A 21,775-nucleotide genomic window follows, 5' to 3' on the forward strand; every position below is an offset into this window, starting at 1 on the left:
TTCTTAAAGGAAATAAAATCCAACAAGGCCTGAGGGTTAAAACAAAAACCAAAATTTATTATAAATACATTTCAACATTAAAAACTTAGTAGGTCGTCAGTCAATAAGTCACAAGTGTGCACCACAGACAGACAGACAGGCAACGCTTATTGGATATGCATAGATCAATAGCGATGGGCATTTGAATTTGTCAATTGGTTATTATTATTTTTTAACATTGCTAGTTTGACTGTAATGTTACGAGTAGTGTACGCTCTTTTCTCACTAGTAGGACACTTTTGGAAAATACTGAGGTGAAACTGTACCCAATTTAACAACTGTGCTACTACTACCAGCGGAATAAAAATTTACCAGTTAGTGTTTCACTAGTAGCATGAAGATGTCAACTTGAGCAAAGTTGGATAGAAATACATAGTCTGATCTGTAATCTGCTTTTTTTTGTTCCCATCATGAGCGATCACTGTTATTATTAATATTATGATGACATCATGCCAACACTTTGTACCACCAAACCGTTCAAGCGCTCAGTCCAGACTGGCTTCCCATGTTAGCTTAGCTGCAGAGAAAAAAGTTACAATCATCGGATCGTCACGTCACAAGTGCACAAGTTTATTTGAAAGCCGTTTGAGCATTTAGTTCACATTCTTGAGACCTTCAGATTCATTTACTAGAATTACGCTCTTTGGTTAGTCATTCGACTATTGCGCTGATTTGTGTCCTAGTGAGGTCAAAGGGCGCACTAGTTGACTGGATATCAAGAAAACGGTATAAATGTTCAAAGGCTTTCCAAACGAGCTTCTCTTTGGCGCGTGTGGTCGTTAAGTGTTTGTTCCCTGAAGACTTTGCTGCCATGAGGTGTGTTAAAAAAAAAAATGAAGAAAAAGAAAGTCCTGTGTTTTGCTCTCACGCCGCACTGTTCGCACCATCACCGGCGGGGTCGGGGTTCAGCCAGGAGCCATCCTCCTCCACCTCCCGCGTCACCACCAGCAGCATCTCCGCCACGTCTTGAGAAAGCTGCTCGCTGAGAAAAGTTCTGTGAGAGAGAGAGCACAGAATGCATGTGAGTACATTTTTCATCCAATCAGATTTCAGCTTTTATGTGTTGCCGTGTCAACTTAACCTTGGGATGGAAAAACTGAGAAAAATTAATTTCCAAGATATTTTCTGCAAACTTTCACCAGTGTTTTATTAATCTGCATCTTTGCTGATTGTGTTTGATTTATATTTTTATGTTATTCGACAAATATTGTGATCTTGGTAGATTCTATGAAAATTATGATCTCCTACTGTAGTTCCTTTTCCCCTCCGATGCACACGGGACTCTTCAGCTTAGAGTCTAGGTTGTAGTACTGCCCGTTGACTTGGCGTACGGCGAGCCAGTGGCGCCGCTTCAGCAGCGGCAGGGACAGGATCCCCAGTGAGACACACGAAGGGACATTCAGGATGAAGCCCTGAACCTTGGAGATGCACAAGCTCTGAACCGTCCTGTAGGGTATAAAAACAAAAACCATCACGCCCACCCTCTTGATAAAAGTTGCTTTAAGGTGTGTCACTGACACATACCTGCGTTTATCCCACCACACAGCTGCCAGCTCCTTGCTCTGTAGGGCCGCCATGATGACGTTGACGTCATAGTTGCCTGTGCCGAACACGGAGCGATGTGGGTTGACCACACATTGTGGAGCCAACCTTCAAAAACGAGGGGAAAAAAACACATCTTTGCATCTTGAGCAAGTTCTGTTTCAGACATGGGGAATGTGAATTTCCATCCACAAAGATTCCCTCCAGGATGCGGCCAGTCACAAACAGCTGATTCATTCCGAGGAGATGCATTTATGTGAAGTAACCACAGAAATTCTATGGTCAGGCTGGTAAACAACGCAGATGAACAATAACACTTCTCAGATTCACTTTGACTGCATGTTGACATCAATATTGGGTGTGACTAGTTTTTCACACTGGAATTTTGATTAGTCGCCAACACATGACTTAAGAGCTGTTTCCGCATGACTCTCCTGTGCGTCTTTTCTTTTTTTTTTTTTTGGGGGGGGGGGGGGGGGGGCATAATAATGGCAAAATTTTATCCAATAGCTATTAGTTAAATGAATTAGCGAGCTTGGTCATGGAGGAAACAACTCGTAAGTCTGGGGTACCCTGTGTAACCTCATTGGACGAGATACCCAAACGAAAATGAAACTTTAGTGGTGTGGTGGCACCTCGCCTGAGGTGGCAGGTTTCTAAGGAGCGCCCCTGTTGCACACAAACTACTTCACTATTTATTTGTGGCTCTTTTTATATACATATATATTTGTGCTTTTTGATCACTTGATTGCAAACGTCCAAGCGCACACACATTAAATAAAATATAATTTCACGCCGTACCGTTTGCAGATCTCGTCGGCTGTCTCCTTTGTAAACACCCTCTCCTGCAGCACGTTGTTGAGCGCGTGGATGGCGCACAACTCCAGACGCTGCTTCTCGTGGAACACTTCCCCTTCGCTCATAATATTCGCAAAAATAACAACAGGCAACTTTTCCACTACCCGATCCAAACAAAAATCAACCGCGTTGGCGCAAGCAACATAAGTAGCGCCGAGCTAGCTAGGTAGTTAGCTAGCTAACATGGCTACTCCAACGCCCAACAAGCTAACAACTATTTTTAAAAATTTGTGGAAGCCTTTGGATTTTTTTTTCTCCAACGTGTGTGAGATCGGGAAAAATATGCTGTTGACTAAGAAATTCCCAGCGAAAAACAAGAAGGCGGTGTTACGCGCTTGACAGCTCCATCCAGAACACCCGGAAGTGCCTCGTGTTGATGTTGTTGTAACAAGTTTTTCCATTTCATTCAAAACAAAACTTCACCAGTTTGTAATTTTGTTTGGCATACCCAGCCACTGCAAAAAAACAATGTTGTAAAATTAATAGTTAAGATGAAAAAGTATGTATACCATCTTTTTATACTCAACAAAATTTCAAGCAGCTTTTTTCTTGTGAATTTAAATACAGGAGCTGAATCCGTATTTCTACAGATAATAATTTTATCTGAGTCATCTATTTATTATACAGAATTATCTGTATTTCTTCTGAAGTACTATTTCGTGTATATATGTATAATATGGTTACCGTTTCATCCCAATCATAGCAACACTTTCAATGCTTCTGAACAGTGAATTGCCATTCTAAAAAAAAATAAAAAAATTAAAAAAAACAACAAAAGGAAATACAACTTTACTTAATACTTTACATTTTGCCGAGATACACAATCATCAGATTTTTTTGCCGCTGTGTAGGAGCGCCCTCCGGTGCCTATGTTGAATGGTAGTTTGCAACCAAGATTTCAACATCTTAAATTTCTTAGTTAATTTCTTAGTTATTGTTTTTTTTTTTCAACATAAACAATTTTTGTTTCAAGAACACATACTGTCATAATTATATGGTTTGAGTCGGATTATTCATAAAATGTTTATTCCGGGTAATTTTAATCATTTTCCATTTTTTCTGGGCTTGTTCGTGGACGTTCGTTCAAACGGACCATTCACGGACAACTACTAGCCCCTCGAAACAGATGGTTGGGCTCCTCTCGATGACGTAGAGAACATCTACATTACAATTGGTTGAATTCAAGCAATTCACTTTACTGTCACGATCCCATTGGGCCGTGGTCTGGTTAACTGAGCAACGTATTTTTGTTCCTGTGTCAACTAAAAAAGAAGAAAAGCGCAGGAGCTAGCGAGCAGAAGTTTCTACCAAATAATTATTTTTTTACTTCCACATAGACAGAAAGGCCTCATCGTGTAATCTAAAACCCGCTGCTTTGAAAGAGCTAATTTTGAAAATGGTAAGACTGACGTTAGCAGTCGATTGTACGGCTAGCTTTTAGTTAGCATTAGCTTGTTTCGGTGTTTAGCCGTCGTCAGGCGTCGAGGTTCCTTCCTCCTATTCGGTCATATTTAAACAAATAGTGATGTCATTTCAGTAACCTGACGAACTATTTTGTTAGTTTGCTGCGTGCATCAGCGAGGAAAAAATTGCTTACATCAAGTGTTAAACGCGGGCTTTATTTCTTTTCTTTTTTTACGCTAGCGTAGCTAACGTGACGTCATTTTAAACCCCAATCTGATATTACTAGGCTCATTTATCTTTTTGTCTATAAACGACAACAGCTTTATCACATTGAAACGCGTCTTGACGGTTAATTTAAAGTTTAGTCTATTCAACAACATCTGTGACAGTAAAATAAGTACGGCATGTAGCATTTTTCTTTCGGAGATAGCTAAACGATGTTAAATGTCCTGCAATTGACATCATGTTCTGTATTTGTCTTTAATCCTGCACTGATAAAAATCTGTACACACTGTATTACGATTAAGTGAGTTCGGTAGCAGGTATCCCACATTTACCACGGGAATACGTTCTACACTTTACTCCTCCCGCACACCTATGAGATTTAAATGTATAAAAACATTGAAATTGTCAAGAAATATGTCAACAAAAGCACAGAAATGACTAGCGATTCTCAGTCATAAAATGTATAGAAAATACATTGTAAGATGCCGCTATGTCGGCGAGTCTGAGTGCTGTGGTTGACCACTGTCTCCATTTTCTCGTGCAAAGCTTTTACACTGTACAATTAAGGCATCAAAGACCCCGCTAGCATAGAAATATGCTATATAGCCGAGCAACACTGTACGCTAAAGTCTGATGAACTTCTCTGTCTTCCAACAGAACTCCAATGTGGAGAATTTGCCTCCTCATGTTCTTCGCTTGGTGTACAAAGAAGTATCAGCATTAGCCGCGGACCCTCCAGAGGGTATCAAGATCTACCCCAGTGATGAAGACATAACAGAACTGCACACTGCCATAGAAGGCCCCGGTAAGAAGCCTTTTATAGTCATATTGAAGGCTCAAGTACATACAGTGGCAAAGATGTTTTTTTTTTTTTTTTTTATTATTATATCTGTCAATTATGGCGAGTCTGCATTTTTTCTGCTGCCATCTTATCGGGATCCTTAATAAGTGGTCGGATTTGTGCTCGTTTGCACGGCGGCAGAGGGAACCCCATTTGCCGGCGGCGTGTTCCGAATGCGGCTGGTCCTCGGCAAGGACTTCCCTGCTGTTCCACCCAAGGGGTATTTCCTGACCAAAATTTTCCACCCCAACGTGGGCCACAAAGGCGAGATCTGTGTCAACGTCCTCAAGAGGGACTGGAAGGCAGAACTCGGCCTCAGACACGTCTTACTCGTAAGATTGATCGTCCTGTCTTTTCATTTTTTGTTCTCGCCTGGCGTGCTCTCTAATCGACACCACCTCGTTTCCCACAGACAATCAAGTGTCTCCTCATCCACCCAAACCCCGAGTCGGCTCTCAACGAGGAGGCGGGCCGCCTGCTCCTGGAGGACTACACAGAATACGAGGCACGAGCCCGCCTCCTCACCGAAATCCACGCCATGACGGGGCCCGGCGGCTCCTCGGGATCCTCGCAGGACCCCATCGACGGGCCGCAGCCCAAGAAGCACGCGGGAGACCTCGGCAAGTGGGCGGGAGTCAGCTCGGCGGCCGTGCCCGCCGCTCTCGGAAATGGCGCCAGTGGACCCAGCACGACCGCTAGCGGCAGCAGTAGTAGCGCCATGAATAGCATAGCAGTGAAAAAGAAAGCCGATAAAAAGCGTGCATTGAGGCGACTTTAATGCAACATTTTCGGGTTTGCGTGTGTGTGTGTGCGTGTGTGCAAGGATGTAAATACAGAGATCCAAGTTGTTCTTTTAAAGTTGTTTTCCTTTTTGACCACCACAATCCAGACTGTCCACTTTGTACTGTAGCGTTTGACCTGTCAGAATTAAATTCAGAATTAAAATGGTAACGGATAATGGCTTTCTGCGGTTTTAAGAACAACGCACACAATAAGGCACATTGCAAGAATCATCACAACACCCCCCCCCCCCCCCCTAATCTACTTAAGACCACTTGCAAGCAAGCAGATCTAAATCTGCAGCATCTCAGAAGCGTCCTCCGTTTGGTTTCCTCGCTGTTACAATGCTTGCAAGACCTCACCACTGCTGAAGCAAACCAGGGCACAGGCCAAGATTGCTCAAGGCCTCGTTTAGTCCAAAACAGGATTTGCACTTTCCAAAAATCCCCTAAAGCTCTGAAGAGGATGTGTACATGTTAGCACAATGACATCACAAGTTTGTGATTAGAATCATCATAACAAAGTGTCAACCTTTGTCCAGTTGTACTCCTCAAATATCGGGTTGGAACAATTGTGTCTGATTACAATTAATGTATATTCAAAAGTAATCAGTCCAACATAACGGTCCTGCTGGGACATTTTATATACAAAATAGTTTCCTCACTTGCAGGCTGCTTTTCTGTCTCATCAGGCCTTCCTGAGGAGATATTAATGATTGGATGGGAAAGATTCAATGGCTGCATGAACAAATGACAGGGGTGAGACTTTTTAGACAAGTTTGACATTTTAATGAATAAGATGTGAAAAAATGTAGCTTCCTGTTTGGATTTTGTGTGTGTGATTTTTGTCTTGTCAGGGACTGGAGCTGCAGCATCTGGTTCAGTTCTGAGGTTTGAATCTTGGCTTTTTGGAGTCTTGTTTTTGTTTGCCCTGTCTTTGCTTCTGCGTGGGTTTCATTGAAGACTAAATCACAGGTGTCAAATTCAAGGCCCGGCTCCACCACTTTATTTTCTGGGGGGGGTGCCCACACCTGCATCATGTTTCCGTGTGGATTTGATTGGTCCCACCAACGCTTGTTTCTCATGCTTTGGTCACTTGTGTTTGACCGAGCCAATCAAAAGCGCAATTACCATCTTCTGATTCCTTTCTGACCGACCGAGCGAGCGTACATGCAGCCTGTCACCGTTCAATTTGTTTATAGTGGTCTCCTGTTCTGCACTGATGGAATAAGCATTATGAGCCAGCCAGTAATTGCATGCGGAGCAGTGAGTGGAAAAGCGCACCCTGTAGAGCGTCACTGGAGCGCATCTAATGACGGCCTGCACCGGCCTCCCACCCACCTGTGTGGAAATAGCTGCCTGACATGCAGGTAATTATACCCCCCCACCCCCCACCTTCCCCAAAACCGTATCACAACACCTTTTTTTTTTTACTCTTCTGGCAAACGTCCTGCTTTAATAGCACAATTCTTCTTCAAAAAAACAAACAGCATTCGGTCACTACGATGCATCATGACATCATCATCCAAACAAATAGCGCTAATGTTAGCATTATTGGTGTCTATGAAACAACTGTACCAAGTAAACAACCTAAAGTCAGCTGAAATAAGTCACAGTTGACCTCTGACCCTAATTAGTACAATGTGGGCCCAAAGGGAAACTTGCAAGCGTTAACCTCATAACTGCGAAGACAGACTTGTTCACCACTAGGGCACCGCTCTGCCCAACATTTACGTTGAGCTCGTCCTTGCATCTGTGCAATAACAAATGCATTGAGGGAGCATACAAAAGCACTTTCATTCATGCGTCATATATGAAGACCATATGCAACACACCATGAACCCCCCCCCCCAACAGCACACATTTTTCCATCCAAAAGTATCCTGATAATTCACCCGTGCAAGTGACTGGAGTATTCAAGCTTTTTTGCGCCAATCTTCTCCCCCTCCCTCCTCTGGTTTCATCGCTTTCATAATTGCCACCAACATAATGACACTGTTGCCTTGGCAACCATGTTTCTATGGCTCCTCTCCCCCCTCCTCATCTTCTTTCTCTCTTCCCCCCCCCCCCCTCACACATTCACCAGAGGCTGATCACGCTTCTGCCGGCTGCCGCTTCAATTAAACTTCTTTGCCGTTTCTGCTTTCTGGGTTGCGCTCGCACTTTTTTCAGTGATTAAAACAGGAGGGTTGAGAAGGTGCCTAATCAGCTCGGAGGAGAGTTGAGGGTCTCATCATCATCATCAGCATCAGCATCAGCAGCAGTCAGGCAGGGTCCAATCACAAGCAGCTGCAGCGGCAGCATCTCGCCGAGGATCACGCCTGCTATTCTATTCTACAAAAGTTGCATCGTGAACCCCGCTGTGGTTTTCTTCTGAATCGGAATGTTCCAGCTGACGCGTGAGAACATCTCAGAACATCTCGTCTAGTGGTGCTGCTGACCCACCCTCCCCCTAGTAAGCCACACACCCCAACGTTTCCCCCCCCTCCTCTTCCCTATATGTCGTGCGTGTGCGTGGATTTATCAAGAGCGACGACGATGGAGACCTGCGACACTTGTTCGTTCTAACTAAACAATACAAGGAAGAAAAAGAAAAAAAAAAACAGCTGGTCCAGATCCAGAATCCGGGATTCCAGGATCCGGATCAAGTGCAGGTCTAATAAAGAACAGGCTGCCTGTCTGAGTGAGAGACGCGGAGGTTGAGTGCGCAGACTCCGGCGACAAACCTCGCACAGCGACGCACAGGTAAGACACGACACTTACATAAAAAAACATTTAAAACCAAAGCGCATGTTTCTGTGAGTTTGTCAGGTTTTATCTGCTGCATCACTTTTGATTTTTTGGACAGTCACGCGCATGCTACTTCTGCACAACGTTTGTTTTAATCGTTGTTAAAAATATATATGTATACATATTACCGGAGCAAATTAGCGCAAGTGCACGCGCATAATGAGAATAATGATATTAGCAGCGCTCGCGAAGAAGCAGACATACACCGGCGAGGATACACCCACGCACTCTCAGCAGCAAGCAAGCAAGAAAGCAAGCAGCCCCACAGCTACATGCAAGTCATGTCCATTTCCCCGTTACAAGTTACAACTAATTAATGTGTCAGTGCGGGGGGGTTAAATCGATGTGCACGTCAGTCACTCGTTGCGCAGCAGCAGCAAAAATAATGAATTTGAAAAAAAACACAAAAAAAAACAACAAGCCACGCTGCTGTGGTTTTTAATTAAGTAGCCTATGTCACGCAGTCGTGTTTTTCTTTTTTAATCTCCCCATGGTTGTTTTTTTCCCGATGCATTTTCTCGTTTCCCGACAAACACCTGTTGCAACGCACTCGCGCCAAAGTAACGCTCGGTGGGTGTGGCTCACCCACGCAGGGTTGTTTTTTGCATGTTTATTCCTTTTTGGTTGTTTTTATCTTTTTTTTTTTTTTTTTGCGTCCTCCTCCCAGTGGCTGCTCGTAAGTATGCATGTTCACACTTGTCAATGTGTGCCATTCACCCCCCCCCCCCCCCCCCTTTCTCCTCCCGCCCCCTTGCTGCAATGCCTCAGTGGCACAGTGTGCTTTTGCTGGAGGCCGCTGGCCAAGTGATGCTTTGTGGAACAAAATGGGGTCCAGCTAATAAATCACACGAAGACGAACTTGTGAGTTTAATACTCTTACAAGAAAGCCTTTTCAACCATTTGTTTTACCCGTGGGTTCCGATTGTGTTCGCTTCCTTTCCCTTCCCCATCACAGACAGCGCTGCAGTGCTATTCTGAGAGAGTTAGCTGCCTCAACCCACGCACGGATTCTGAGAGAAAGCGAGAGAAAGGCAGAAAGAAAGGAAGGATATGGGGAGAGATTTGTCTGAAAATTATTCACATATTATCCTTAATTCACATGTTTGATGTTGTGTGAGCATTTACTATTAATTATTATTGCCAAATATTCGATTTTTTTGTGAAAATGTTGAATGTGTGTTTGTGGATTAATTGGCATACGCTTTTTTGAGTGATTAATACATTTAGTTTATTTTTAGTGAGACACTCCTCACGCTGTTTCAAGCTCAATGTGTCGAAAGGCCTGTCCCCCTTTTGTCCGCTAGGAGACGCTGTTGCTGTCTCCGTTTAACAGGAACGCGCTATCGATTGTGTTTGGTTAAAATTGGAAATGGGAAAACGGAAAATAAGCGTTTATCTAATATTTTATTCTCGTGAAACAACGCACGATCGTATTTCCCCCCCTCAAGCTTACCTTTTCTTGAAGCCGGAAGTTTATTTTTCAGCTGCTACTTCTTCTACGCCAAAGCGTTAACAGCTGACGAAGAAAGTCAAAACCACAGGTTGCAAACAAATTAGTGTTGCACTGTTTCCTGACTTGTGAAATTAGATGAACACTTGTTTTTCCGAGAAACATTGGATCATTCACAAAGATAGGGTGAATAAGATTTACCTATCAATGACGTCATTGGTCATCTTTCGATTATGCTATTAAAACCAATCACTGGGGATATGGTTGATGGTGTAACATGTCAAACTCAAGGCCAGATACGTCCCGCCACATCATTTTATGTGGTCCGCGAAGACAAATTGTGCATCAAATTCATGTCAATATTAAAATTACTAATTGTATTCACTTTTTAAAAATAGCTCTATTGCTAGCGATTTTTATTACCATTCATATTTTTAAAATATGTTAACAGTTTATCTTAGTCTCTGTTTTGAAAACTAGTTATTCATCTAGTCATTCACTAGTTTGTTGAGTACCGTACACTATATATAATTTGAGACATTCAGACATTTATTTGGGTTGGCAATTTCAATGGCCCTTCGAAGGAAACCATGACTATGATGCGGCCTGTGACGAAATAAGTGTGACACCCTGGTGTAGTGGTACAGTTCCCTCCGTCGTGTGCAGGCACCATGAGTTCGATTCCCGCTTATGACGGTGTGTGTGTGAGAGATTAACAAAAATTGAAACCAATTCTGCATAAATGATCCAACACAACATAGTAAGATATAAATAGCAGATGTCTTTACGTATCTGAATAACAAATATTAATTATGAATATTTGTGTGAATAATTTTGACACAAATCTCTCTCCATAGCAGAGAAAAAAGGCAGGAGCGGAAAGGCTGACCGTAAAGAGATGTTTAGGAATGGCCTTTCACTTTACTGCGCAAACACAGTGGCCGTTATTTGGCCATCTACATGTGTCCTAATGTTGCGGCTCTCGTGTGTGTGTGAGTACGTGTGTGTGTTGTGGCGCTAAGTGCTGGGAGAAATGTACTTGATTGTGTAGCCAGCCACCCACATGCCGCCCTCCCACTCATGGTCGTCTCTGCTCCTATACCTCTGGCTCTTCCTCCTCGCCTCTCTTTGTGCTTCTTTCAATCCCTTCCCTGGCTCAGTTTTCCTCGATTTACCTTGCCACTAATCACTTCATCTCTTGTTTGTATTCCAGCGGACTCCCTTGGAGAGAGAGAGGTCCCTTGGTCTTTTTTTGGCCCTGAGCCCCCTTTACCAAACCCACCACCTCAAAAGCTTGCAGGAGCCCACCCTCCCCGCCGCCTCGCCCATCCATATGTGCCTCCATTCTCTGCCGCACATTTTTCCAAATTACATGTAATTATATTTTTCTCCAGTCACAGACGAATCTGCCACCGTCTCATTATTTGCCGGCACCTCCAACACAATAACTTTCAGGCATTTACATATTTCTCTACAAAAGTGATATTCTTTGAACCCACTTCCCAGTGACAAATCAGGGATAATTTTTCTTCCCTTTTGATATTTTTTTTGGACAGGAGCCGTCATTCATCACGCGCTTAATTAGTCACCCCAGTTTAAATGGGACTGGCAATTTGGTGCTCGGAAGAACGGCACAAGTCGTCGCTCGCGATGTCTCTCGCAGGCGGGGAGCCATTTCCTCGGTTTGTGCTTACTCCTAATTTCCAGCGCTAGCGGCCTCCTCCTCCTTCTCCTCACACTTAAAAGCTCCCTCATTATCACCCACCAGCACCCCATCACAGTCACAGCTTGTGCCAGGCCAGCGCCGATACTTGCCAATCCGATCCCGGAATAAAAAGCAAGAGATAAAAAGTGCAGCCATAGAAATGCCCGAGGAAGATTTAGTACGACGGGGGGAGTCTCCCGCGGGCTCCCCTTAAGTCACCGAGTGAGTGACAGTCGGTGTTTACAATGTGCCGATGAGATATCTAACGAGTGCCTACTTTTGAACGTGCCATACCGTATTTACGGAACAAAGCAGATGATAACGTTTACATTTACATACAATCGATACGACATTGCTGCTCAAGTGCCGCCATCAGTACAGGAATGTAAAGGACTGCCTCATATCCGAAAAGCATTGCGACAAAATTCATGAGCAGCTATCTGAAATCGAAGCTCGCAGTTAAGAGTGGGGTTTTTTTTCTCGCTCGGCCAATTTTGATCTCGCCAGCTTTTCTGAATGAAGCTGCTGTTGTTGCATTGTGAATATTCAGAGCTACGCTTTTGGAATCAGCTGGTGAACTAAAACCTGCACAACAAAAGCGCCGTTCCAATCGTCATGTAAAAATGACGCCCACAGCCAATCTCCGCATTCTGGCGCTGCTCTTCCTTCTCACGCACGCCACCGGGGTGGATGTCATCCCGTCCTCTGTCGCGTTTTCTACTCAGCCCGGCCCCTCCAATCTGAGGCCGGCCGCCCTAAGGAGTCGGCCCAGAGTCCCTGAGAAAGTTCCCGAAACCCCCCCAGAGGGAGTCCTGGAGGCGCCCCCTAAGCCCATGGCCCAAATGATGTTCCCCAAAAATGTGACGTCATCCGAGGCACTGGCCCCGCCCCTTGGCGCTGCCCAGGTGGCCCCGCGCCTCATCGACGTGTGGATGGACGTATGTCAGGGTTACTACGACGTGATGGGACACTTTGACAACTCCTTCAACTGCACCAAGGACATGTTCATCTACTGCTGCGGGACGTGCCACTACCGCTTCTGCTGCCCCGATCGAAACCGGCAACTGGAGCAGGACAGCTGCAAGAACTACGACTCGCCCGCCTGGGCCAAGACAGAGTCCAACGCCCTGGTCATCGAAGAGGACCTGGGTCCCGACCCGGATTTCGACCCTCTCAAGCAGCAGAGCCACAACACGGGCTTTGTGATCGGAGGCGTGGTGGTGTTCATGGTGGCCGTGGCTGTGGGTATCAAGGTGGTCTTCAACAAGGTCCAGCACGAAGCCATCCAGAGGGACCTCAATATGCCAAGGTCAGGAGTTTTCCAGATTTTTGAAACATTTATCTATCGCTGCTCTTTTGATAAATTAAATCAGGCTTGTTGCTTTTTTCCAACTCTTGTTGACGACGCAACGTAAGCAGATATAAATAAAGTCTAAAGTGGTTGTTATCTGGATTGTTTGAAATTTGGGGTACAGAGTACTCTTGCTACCTCGGGCTAATCCCACACATCCGCGTATGAATGATGTGAAGAAATGAGGTTTTCAGGACTCAATGAATGGCCCAGATTCATCATTCTGGCTTCACAATCATTCTCTTAGTCATCAGCTGGAAAAGTGCGAGAGGCTGCTGCAAAACTCCTCGGGGCCTTTCGGCTCATATGCTGCACCATGTCGAACCGATGATATTGACAAAATACTGTTTCGATACATATAGCCGACATTTTATGTCCTGCTCGATGCAGGAAAGGTAATCATGTTCAGAACAGAAAACTCATTTCTAATGTGACCCCCCCCCACCCTCTCTCCGACCACTGTAGAGCCTTGGTGGACATGTTGCGGCACCAGTCCAGTCCGGTGCAGCAGGACGAAAGAAACAACAGCGTGGCCCTGACCATGGGAGATGGCCAGGGGACGCTGGGGAGAGCGCCGAAAAACCTCTACGCTCCAGGACTGCCGAGCAAGGACAACAGATGTGAGGGTGTCGGGCTTAAAAATAGCGCAAACCCACGACTTGATTGTCTGGAATGTACGAATGAGTGCTTTTTAACAAAGCGTAGGCCAACACTAGCTTTGTTGTTTTAATGACCTTTTTTTTACAGGAGTACTAAACTGTAAGATAGATACTCAAACTGTGTGTGTGCAGATGGACTGTTTTCTTTTTAATTAAAAATCGAGTATAGTATTGTAAAAAACAACTACACAATTTTTTTCCAACAAGCAAGGCTTTGCAACGCTAATTATTAAAAATTTGCCATTCATGAGACAGTCACTCCAAAAACATATTGAAAGGGTGTCGAGTGTGCTTGAATTTTTTTTTTTAAAGTGCTGCGAGCTGATTATGAGCCATTCTGTTCTTTTAATTACAGTGGGCAACCTGCAGCACAATTTTATCCACACGTCAGGCTCCAGCCCCAAACACACTGCGACTATTGGTGAGTTCCGCGCTTGCAACTGTCACAACTCGTCTTACTATGTGTCTATATTGTCATGGTTTCTGTCCGTGTCCCTATATACTCGCCCCTCCCCTCCTGTGTCTGTCCACGATCAGTGTAATCACAGTCACCTGCCTTTCGTTACCTGTTTCGTATTTTAAGTCCCGTCTGCGTGTCAGTCCCTGTCGGATTATTCTGTCACGGAGCTGAATGGAGCAGGGTGACCAAATGCAGCTTGGACCAGGGTTTATTGAGGGAAAAGGGAGTTGGAAGGGAAGATGAGGGGAAACAGACAGACAGGAACTGGCAAACTAATATAACAGCCTAACAAAACACCAACAGGACTGACTGACCGACAGGGATGGCAAACAGAAAAAGACCGAGACAAGACTACAGACAAGAGACAAGAAACAAGAACGATCCGCAAGGGAGCAAAAAAATTGTTAAGGCCCAAAAAGCACCACAGTTGTCACAAAAGTTAAACACTTCAGCGACCAGCGCCTGGACCACCCTCCACCACCAGCTCCCGCCCACGATGTCCGATCCACATTCGTCGTCAGGGCTTGTTCCAGCGCCATCGGCTCCGTGGCCGCCGACGGAATTCGCTCCAGCATCGCCAGACCCGTAGCATCGCCAGGCCTCGTGCCAACAATGCCGGACCCGCTATCATCAGAGACCCCACACCCACTGCTGAAACACTCGTCTGACTCCTGCTGCTGCGTGCGGTTATGGCTTCACGTATGCCGCCGTGTGTGCGGTTGTGACTTTTGCCGCTGCACGCGGCTTTCACCTCTTAGTTGCCGCCGAGCACGGTTCGGACTTTCCATGTACTGCCGAGCCCGGTTCGGACTCTGCCACAGACCAGTGGGGGTCATTTGGACTGGTGCGTTTCCCCCCCGCGCACCATGTGGGGGTTTGGGTTTTTGGGACATCGGGAGCCGTCCCTTGTGTGTGTGTGTGTGTGTGTGGGGGGGGGGGGGGGGGGGGGGTACTGTCACGACTCGTACCGGGTCGTCTTACTATGTGTCTATGTTGTCATGGTGTCTGTCTGCGTCTGTGTACTCGCCCCTACCCTCCTGTGTATGCCCACGATCAGTGTAATCACAGTCACCTGCCTCTCGTTACCTGTCTCGTATTTAAGTCCTGTCTGCGTGTCACTCCCTGTCGGATTATTTCTTGTCTCTCGTCGTTCCTGTCTTTCTGTTTTTGCCTTGTCTGTTGTCTTGTCTCTGTCTTTTTCTGTTTGCCATCCCTGTCAGTCAGTCAGTCCTGTTGGTGTTTTGTTAGGCTGTTATATTAGTTTGCTAGTTCCTGTCTGTCTGTTCCCCCTCATCTTCCCTTCCAACTCCCTTTTCCCTCAATAAACCCTGGTCCAAGCTGCATTTGGTCGCCCTGCTCCATTTCCGTTCCGTGACAGCAGCAACATGTACACTGACAATATTCAAGCAAAGTAATCACGTTCATAAACATATCCTTGATTCCAGGGGTTAATCTTTTTTAAACTGACGGCTTCTAGCCAATTTTTTTTAAAGGAATGTATAGTCTGGATCCAGATGATTTTATTGTGTGGCATCACTTGACAAAAAACAAAACAAAAATCACGTTATTTTCTTGTACCCGGAGGAGCACATCTCATTTAACACCTACCCATGGCTTCTCGCAGAACGCACCCCCCGGATGAACAACGCTCAGCTGGCGGCGGGGGGCACCTTGCTGTCCAATAAACACAACAACACCAAATCCCAGCCTGCCTTCCACCACTCCCTGCACAACCTGGCTCAGCTGCCACCCTCCTATGAGAGCGCCACCAAGCCCGAACTCAACCGATACTCTTCGCTCAAACGGCTCGGTAAGTGCTGCCCCCCCCAAGAGAGGCGAGGACAAACGTTCCGCCGACCCCCTCGATCTGCGAAGCTCTAATAACCCGTCAGAGATGCCTGTGCCGATAAACAACTAAGAAATGTCGTTTGGATTTCAGAAAAAGGTTTGGATGAGTACTCATCTGGTTACTGCACCACCAAGCGACGCCCGCACACCGCCCAACCGGCCCTTCAGTCCTCCCAGCACCACCTCCACTGGGGTGGGGACTACACGCTCAGCGGGAGAGGAACGCTGCCCAGGCACGCGGCCCGTCCTTGGATTCCGCCGCTGCCGTCCGGCATGCCCGCCTCCCCCACTCCCAACCCTTACCCCTTGGACCCCCCGGAGCCCCAGTACAACCCCAACTACGACACCCTCTCCAAACCCAGGAAGGTCAAGTCCACTGACCAGCTGCTCAACATGGGCGACGTCCCCGGCAACACGGGAACTCTGTCCCGTCTTTCCAAGAACCAGCAGCACCAGTACTACAAAGCCATGGCTGCCTCCGGTAAGAACTCCAACACACAGACCCTCACTCGCAAGACCCAAGACAGGCAGGACAGGCAGGACAGGCAGGACAGGCAGGAAAGGCAAGACAGGCAAGACAGGCAAGACAGGCAGGAGAGACACGAGAGACACGATAGACACGAGAGACAGGACCGGCTGCTCATGTCCCCAGACCATTTGGAGGAGAGAATGGGCGGGATGGGGGTCATGGATCCGTATGCTCACCCGGGAGGGGGTGTCCCCACCCTGCCCCGCCAGCAGAAGGCCCAGTCCCAGCAGAACGTGTGCGCTACCCCCTCCCTGGACCGACACCACATGATCAAGATGAACTCTCACCCGACGTCCGGCAGAGAGCAGGAGAGGAACCCGGCCATGACTGGCCACATCAGCGGGGGCATGGGCTGGGCGGGGGAGGCGCCTGGGGCGGGCGTTGTCATGGGAACGGGAACGTTAGGGGGCCACAACGCCCGCAGGATGGCTTTTGCGAGCAAACGACAGAACACCATTGAGCAGCTGCATTTCATCCCGGGTGGCGGAGGCCCCGGCCCTGGCAGCGGGTCCGGGGGGAGCGGCGGGGGCGGGGGCAGTCAGGGGATCAGGACAGGGAGCAAAAATGAGGTGACAGTCTGAGGGGGCATTGTGCCTAACGTAGCGAGCGCTCAACCCTCGCCGCGGGACCAGAGCGCCCGTCTGCATTTAACCTAGAGATTCACAGCTGCCAGAAATACAAAATATTCTTACAGTATAACGTACGCTACTCCCAAAAAGTTCGGAATTTGCGGTGACTGTTGAGGAAATGTTATAACAGTGGACTTAATTCAAACTCCAACTTTTTGCAGCATTTACTGTTCCCTAAAAAATTAGCTAAACCACAACCCCAGGTATAATTTTTGTACATTTCCTCATCGCTTCCTTTAAAGGGATTCCAAATGGATGTAAATGCGGCAAGATGGCAGCAAAGGATGACTTTTATCACAATGATGTTACTCAACTCACATTTTTTTCTTTGCACCCAGATGCCATGAGAAAAACTACAAAAGACAAATATTGTGTTTGCTTAGGAGTTTTTGAGCAAAAACATCTTAACGATGCTTGTTCACATCCCCAAAAAATTATACAATTTCCGGTGATATTAAGTTACCCTGTTAAGGCTAACTGCTCATTTTATGTTCATCCTGAAATTCCACCCGAAAAAGACAAATATCTCTCCCTTTTTGAGAGTAGCGTATTTAGGCTATCCTAATTAGTGTTAGTTTAGTCAAACAGCTTGAATACGACTACTTCTTAGGCATGCTCCAGTTGTGTGATAGCATACATCAGCCATATTTTCTAAGTGAATTTGCCATCTTTGCCATATACACAGCAGTGCCATTACTTGCACAGAGTGGTAGGATGGAAGAACACAGGACATGTACAGTAGACCGTTTTAAAAAGCACTCAGGAGCCATATTAGTTTTACACCTATATAAATATATACATAACATTATACATGATATATATACTATGTATGTATATATATATATATATATGTATATATATACGTATATACTATGTGTATATATATATATATATATATATATATATATATACACACACACACACACACATATATACACACACACACACAAATCAAAGGACTGATAAAAAGAAGAAGACCATGTGGGAGAGTGAATTTTATTAAAGAACGGAGCCGACTACCTGCTTGGCCAGCTCTCGCCTACAATGATTTATTACCAAGACGATTCTCGTGGGTGAGCATCAAGACATAGTTCTGACCTCGCAGTCACAAGGAGAAACTGACTTGCGTTGGGTCCCGTCAGCAAGAGTGACATTTTTCTGCCTTTCTGGCACAATGGAGCATCTTGGGACGCCAAAGGCATTCAAACTGTGGACCGACACGGACACGGACCAGTCTGATGCCCAGCTGGTTTAGTTTGCCGTGTGACCTTAGCTTCGAGGAGGAAGTCTCACCGGACGTCGCTTTGCGCTGCCACAAGTGTCAAAGACGATGTCAGAAGATGACAGCGTCCCATTGTTTAAAATCAGGACCTGACTGCAAAAACAAATGGGCTACCAAATAATCAAGAGCCATGATTACAGTGGGTATTAAAAGTCTACACACCCCTGTTCAAATGCTTGCTTTTTTGTAATACATAAAAATGGGAGCAAGATAAATCATTTCAAACTTCTTCCACCATCAATGTGACCTGAGAGGGGAAATAAAAATAAACAACTGAGATAATGTGGTTGCAAAAGTCTGCACACCCTCAGAATTGGGGATGTGGCTGTGGTCAGAATTGAACAATCACATTAAAACTCATAATAAATAAGAGTCAACACTAACCCGGCAATTTTTAAAGTGCCTCCGATTAACTCCAAATTAAGTTCCGATATTCCGGTGGGCTTTTTCTTAATTCTGTTCCTTTTAAAAAAAGATTCATCTTGCCCTCATTTTTTTTTAAATCACAAAATGTTGCATTTGAACAGGGGTGTGTAGACTTTTTATAGACACTGTACATAAGAATCGTCAACTTGCTTTAATGTAACCGAAGATGTTTTTCCTTTGTTTTTGTATCGATTTAAACAGAGCACAAATGAATAGACAGTCATGTCGCAGAGGTTGCACGTACCCAACATGTCCTTCAAAGCCATTTCATGGGGATTCAAAGAAAACTACCACAGAGGAAGCTGGTCAGACAATCACAACTGTAATGCGTTTCGCCAGTTCCAAACACGCGAGCGATATTCTGTACAGGTGAGGAGACTTCGGGATGGCCAGGAAGCCCTTTCCAAACATCCTCCCGCACAAAGACCTCGCTGTGTCATAACACGCTGCAGCCAGTAGGGGGGTTAAACCCATTGAAGACAAATAACCCCAATAAACATCAATAACAACGCTTATCAATACTAAGGGCTACCCTCTCCTTACACTCTGTAGTATGTGATATCTGTGGTCCATATGAGATGCTCTTGATTTTGTGTTGATATTGTCATTGCGTAATGAGTATATTCTTGTAGAAAAAAGATAGACGAGCAATCAGAGCACAGTTTGAAAGAGTCACAACACAAGAGACTGAAATTTGCACAAATAGACTAGCCGGCCCCTCAGATTTTACGGAAGGTTTTTTTTTTTTTTTTTTTTTCTGCAGTTTTTAACGACAAAGGGAATTCAACCGCCGGCTTTTCTCTACAAAAGGACACAGATTTCATTTGAACAATCTTCCTATACGCATTGCTAAATGTAGTTGTTCTCAATATGATGGAGTGTTCTTATTGATGATTATTATAATTGTTATGGTTATTATCAACGATTATCTTATAGTGTGATGTTCATTTACTTGGTGGGGTTTTAGTGTTTATTGTTTTTGGATAACTTTTAGCATTCTCATTAGGTTCTATTGCGTTACATACATGTGGTTCCTTGATGCATGCCTGATTCCATTCTTCGAAGAAGCATTTCTAGTATGTCTGGACTCTAAGGTCATTTTCTTGTTTCTAGCTGTACGTACTGTGCCTCGACATCGGCCTTATGGCGTCTTGATCTCATATGACTGCTTGGGTTGACACTGAAGTTCTAAAAGATTGTTGTAAAGAAAGTTGGGATAGGACGGGATGCCACCAAACAAGCAAAGATCCCTTGTTTTATTCTCGTTATTTAAAACCTGTGATTCCATTCCATTATGTTTCTTTGAAATGTTTTTGTCAGAGAAGGTCTGGTGGAAAAACATCAGTGAATATTTCAGGGAAATGGACCCTTTATGTCACTCGCACTCCGTATTCGCTAATGTAATAAGATGTAGAAGTGCAACTATAAATGGATTAAATTGACCAGTTAACAAAGTAACAACAACTTTTAAATTTTAGTAAGTGCTGAAATTTGTCCCAATTGTCGGTGCACACGAGCTTGCTAACAACGCTAATGGCTAACAATTAGTGGCGAGCTGTGAATTTGGCATAGAGTCCTACCCAAAGTAATCCGCCTCTTAATACCAACAGTATCACGTCGCAGGTATGGGAAGCACTAAAACTCCACAAAACACAATACCAGGCTTGTGGTTAGCATGATGGCCTGCTATGAACAATTTCGCCTCTGTTAGCATCTTAGCATCTCTAGCGTCTTTTTCTTCTCTTGTTCATTTCTTCATTGTTCATGTCACATTTTCAATGTTCTTTTTGTTTTTAATTTGTTTAGGTTTTATTAAATTAGCGAATACCAGCGACGCAACTAAAGGTAAGACAAAGCTTTGTGTACTGACATGTAAAGGGTCTATTATAGAGAGACAGGTTTTTTTTTTCGATTTTAAATTTGAATAGAGCCACAAAAGGTTTGTAGCAAAGTCTGTATACTCTCACAAGCCATATCCATCCAAACTCATGTTCTCACACTTTTCTAAATGGTTAACCTAATTTGTGCAAGTAACGTATTTTGTATAGCTAGTACAATCAGAAAACAATTTTGAGTGATATCTTCATTAATTTGAGAATTAAAACGCAAATTCTGTGTTAGTATTTAATGAATTGTGTAGTGCCAAACTCATAACGTTTGCAGTCTTGCTTCTTGTCATGGCCTTCTAGGCGGCTACAACAGTACACGATGGTATAACCTTTTCACCGCTGAGAGCTAACTAACAATACACAGGAATGTAAGGGATTTTTTTTTTTGGGAGAGCGAGAAATGAATGAACATGGTGTGAATTTTGAACCATTATGAATTCATTTCGACCGAGGAAACATAATGGCCACTTGAAATGTCAAAAAAAAAAGTATTGCCAAAAGGAAATGACAATTATAAGGACAATAATGGTGTCCAGTAGCCTAAAAATGAATTTATTTTCATGATTCAAACTTTCAAACAACCTTTTTTTCCCTCCCCTTTTTAGTTATTCTTCAATGCATTGATCCCGTTGGATACGACAATGACTTACGGGGAATTTGTATAATAAAGTTGATGGGAAACATTTATTGGTCTTTTATTTTATTTTTTTTGAGCAGGATGTTTTGCGATGAAATGTTCTTTGAAGTCATGCATTTATATTCCACATTGTATATTGTAATGATAAGCAAAAAAAAAGACTTATTTGACAAAGACTTGAACCTAGGTCAACATAATAAAAGCGATACAGAGTGGACCAAATTGTAGTTGGGTTATCCAGCACCAGTGGGAGTAGATAGCTTGCTCCACTTGCGATACATGAAATGAAAAGTAGAAAGAGTCCTCAAACAACTGTCTCGCCCGCACAAAGTTATGTCGCGCTCTTGCCGAGGCAATTGAGCTTATATTCGAAAGGTCTCCTCCTATAACTGCATTTATTGCACTGAGCCGTTTTGGGAGTTGAAATGAAAG

General features: G+C 44.7%; 3 protein-coding genes across 3 annotated transcripts; 2 read left to right on the forward strand and 1 right to left on the reverse strand.

Moving 5' to 3' along the window:
• Nucleotides 1-30: 30 nt before the first annotated feature.
• Nucleotides 31-2,825, reverse strand: josd2 (Josephin domain containing 2). The gene is made up of 4 exons (XM_049731825.2): nucleotides 2,383-2,825; nucleotides 1,564-1,689; nucleotides 1,288-1,485; nucleotides 31-1,033 (listed from the first exon to the last, which is right to left on the reverse strand). The coding sequence occupies exons 1-4, from the start codon at nucleotides 2,502-2,504 to the stop codon at nucleotides 904-906; spliced, it is 576 nt and encodes a 191-aa protein (XP_049587782.1). The 5' UTR covers nucleotides 2,505-2,825; the 3' UTR covers nucleotides 31-903.
• An 814-nt stretch (nucleotides 2,826-3,639) lies between these two features.
• On the forward strand, nucleotides 3,640-5,867 carry ube2s (ubiquitin-conjugating enzyme E2S). The gene is made up of 4 exons (XM_049731808.2): nucleotides 3,640-3,838; nucleotides 4,726-4,873; nucleotides 5,051-5,241; nucleotides 5,322-5,867. The coding sequence occupies exons 1-4, from the start codon at nucleotides 3,836-3,838 to the stop codon at nucleotides 5,685-5,687; spliced, it is 708 nt and encodes a 235-aa protein (XP_049587765.1). The 5' UTR covers nucleotides 3,640-3,835; the 3' UTR covers nucleotides 5,688-5,867.
• Nucleotides 5,868-7,767: 1,900 nt separating this feature from the next.
• On the forward strand, nucleotides 7,768-21,391 carry LOC125975674 (protein shisa-7). The gene is made up of 6 exons (XM_049731531.2): nucleotides 7,768-8,433; nucleotides 11,142-12,942; nucleotides 13,450-13,604; nucleotides 13,999-14,064; nucleotides 15,728-15,913; nucleotides 16,043-21,391. Exons 2-6 carry the CDS (start codon nucleotides 12,257-12,259, stop codon nucleotides 17,059-17,061), a joined length of 2,112 nt encoding a protein of 703 aa, XP_049587488.1. The 5' UTR covers nucleotides 7,768-8,433; nucleotides 11,142-12,256; the 3' UTR covers nucleotides 17,062-21,391.
• The last annotated feature ends 384 nt before the right edge of the window (nucleotides 21,392-21,775 follow it).

Source organism: Syngnathus scovelli, chromosome 9 (genome assembly GCF_024217435.2).
Source record: "Syngnathus scovelli strain Florida chromosome 9, RoL_Ssco_1.2, whole genome shotgun sequence".
Lineage (NCBI taxonomy): Eukaryota > Metazoa > Chordata > Actinopteri > Syngnathiformes > Syngnathidae > Syngnathus > Syngnathus scovelli.

Bases quoted from the DNA above. Each gene is read 5' to 3' on its own strand.
- josd2 (XM_049731825.2), bottom strand. From the start codon at position 2,504: ATGAGCGAAGGGGAAGTGTTCCACGAGAAGCAGCGTCTGGAGTTGTGC. The intron at 1,690-2,382 runs GTACGGCGTGAA...TCGTTTTTGAAG, and splicing joins GCCGACGAGATCTGCAAACG to GTTGGCTCCACAATGTGTGG. The intron at 1,486-1,563 runs GTATGTGTCAGT...TATACCCTACAG, and splicing joins GTGTGGTGGGATAAACGCAG to GACGGTTCAGAGCTTGTGCA.
- ube2s (XM_049731808.2), top strand. The intron at 4,874-5,050 runs GTAAGAAGCCTT...GCACGGCGGCAG, and splicing joins CACTGCCATAGAAGGCCCCG to AGGGAACCCCATTTGCCGGC. The intron at 5,242-5,321 runs GTAAGATTGATC...CGTTTCCCACAG, and splicing joins GCCTCAGACACGTCTTACTC to ACAATCAAGTGTCTCCTCAT.
- LOC125975674 (XM_049731531.2), top strand. From the start codon at position 12,257: ATGACGCCCACAGCCAATCTCCGCATTCTGGCGCTGCTCTTCCTTCTC. The intron at 14,065-15,727 runs GTGAGTTCCGCG...GGCTTCTCGCAG, and splicing joins CAAACACACTGCGACTATTG to AACGCACCCCCCGGATGAAC. The intron at 15,914-16,042 runs GTAAGTGCTGCC...TTTGGATTTCAG, and splicing joins CTCTTCGCTCAAACGGCTCG to AAAAAGGTTTGGATGAGTAC.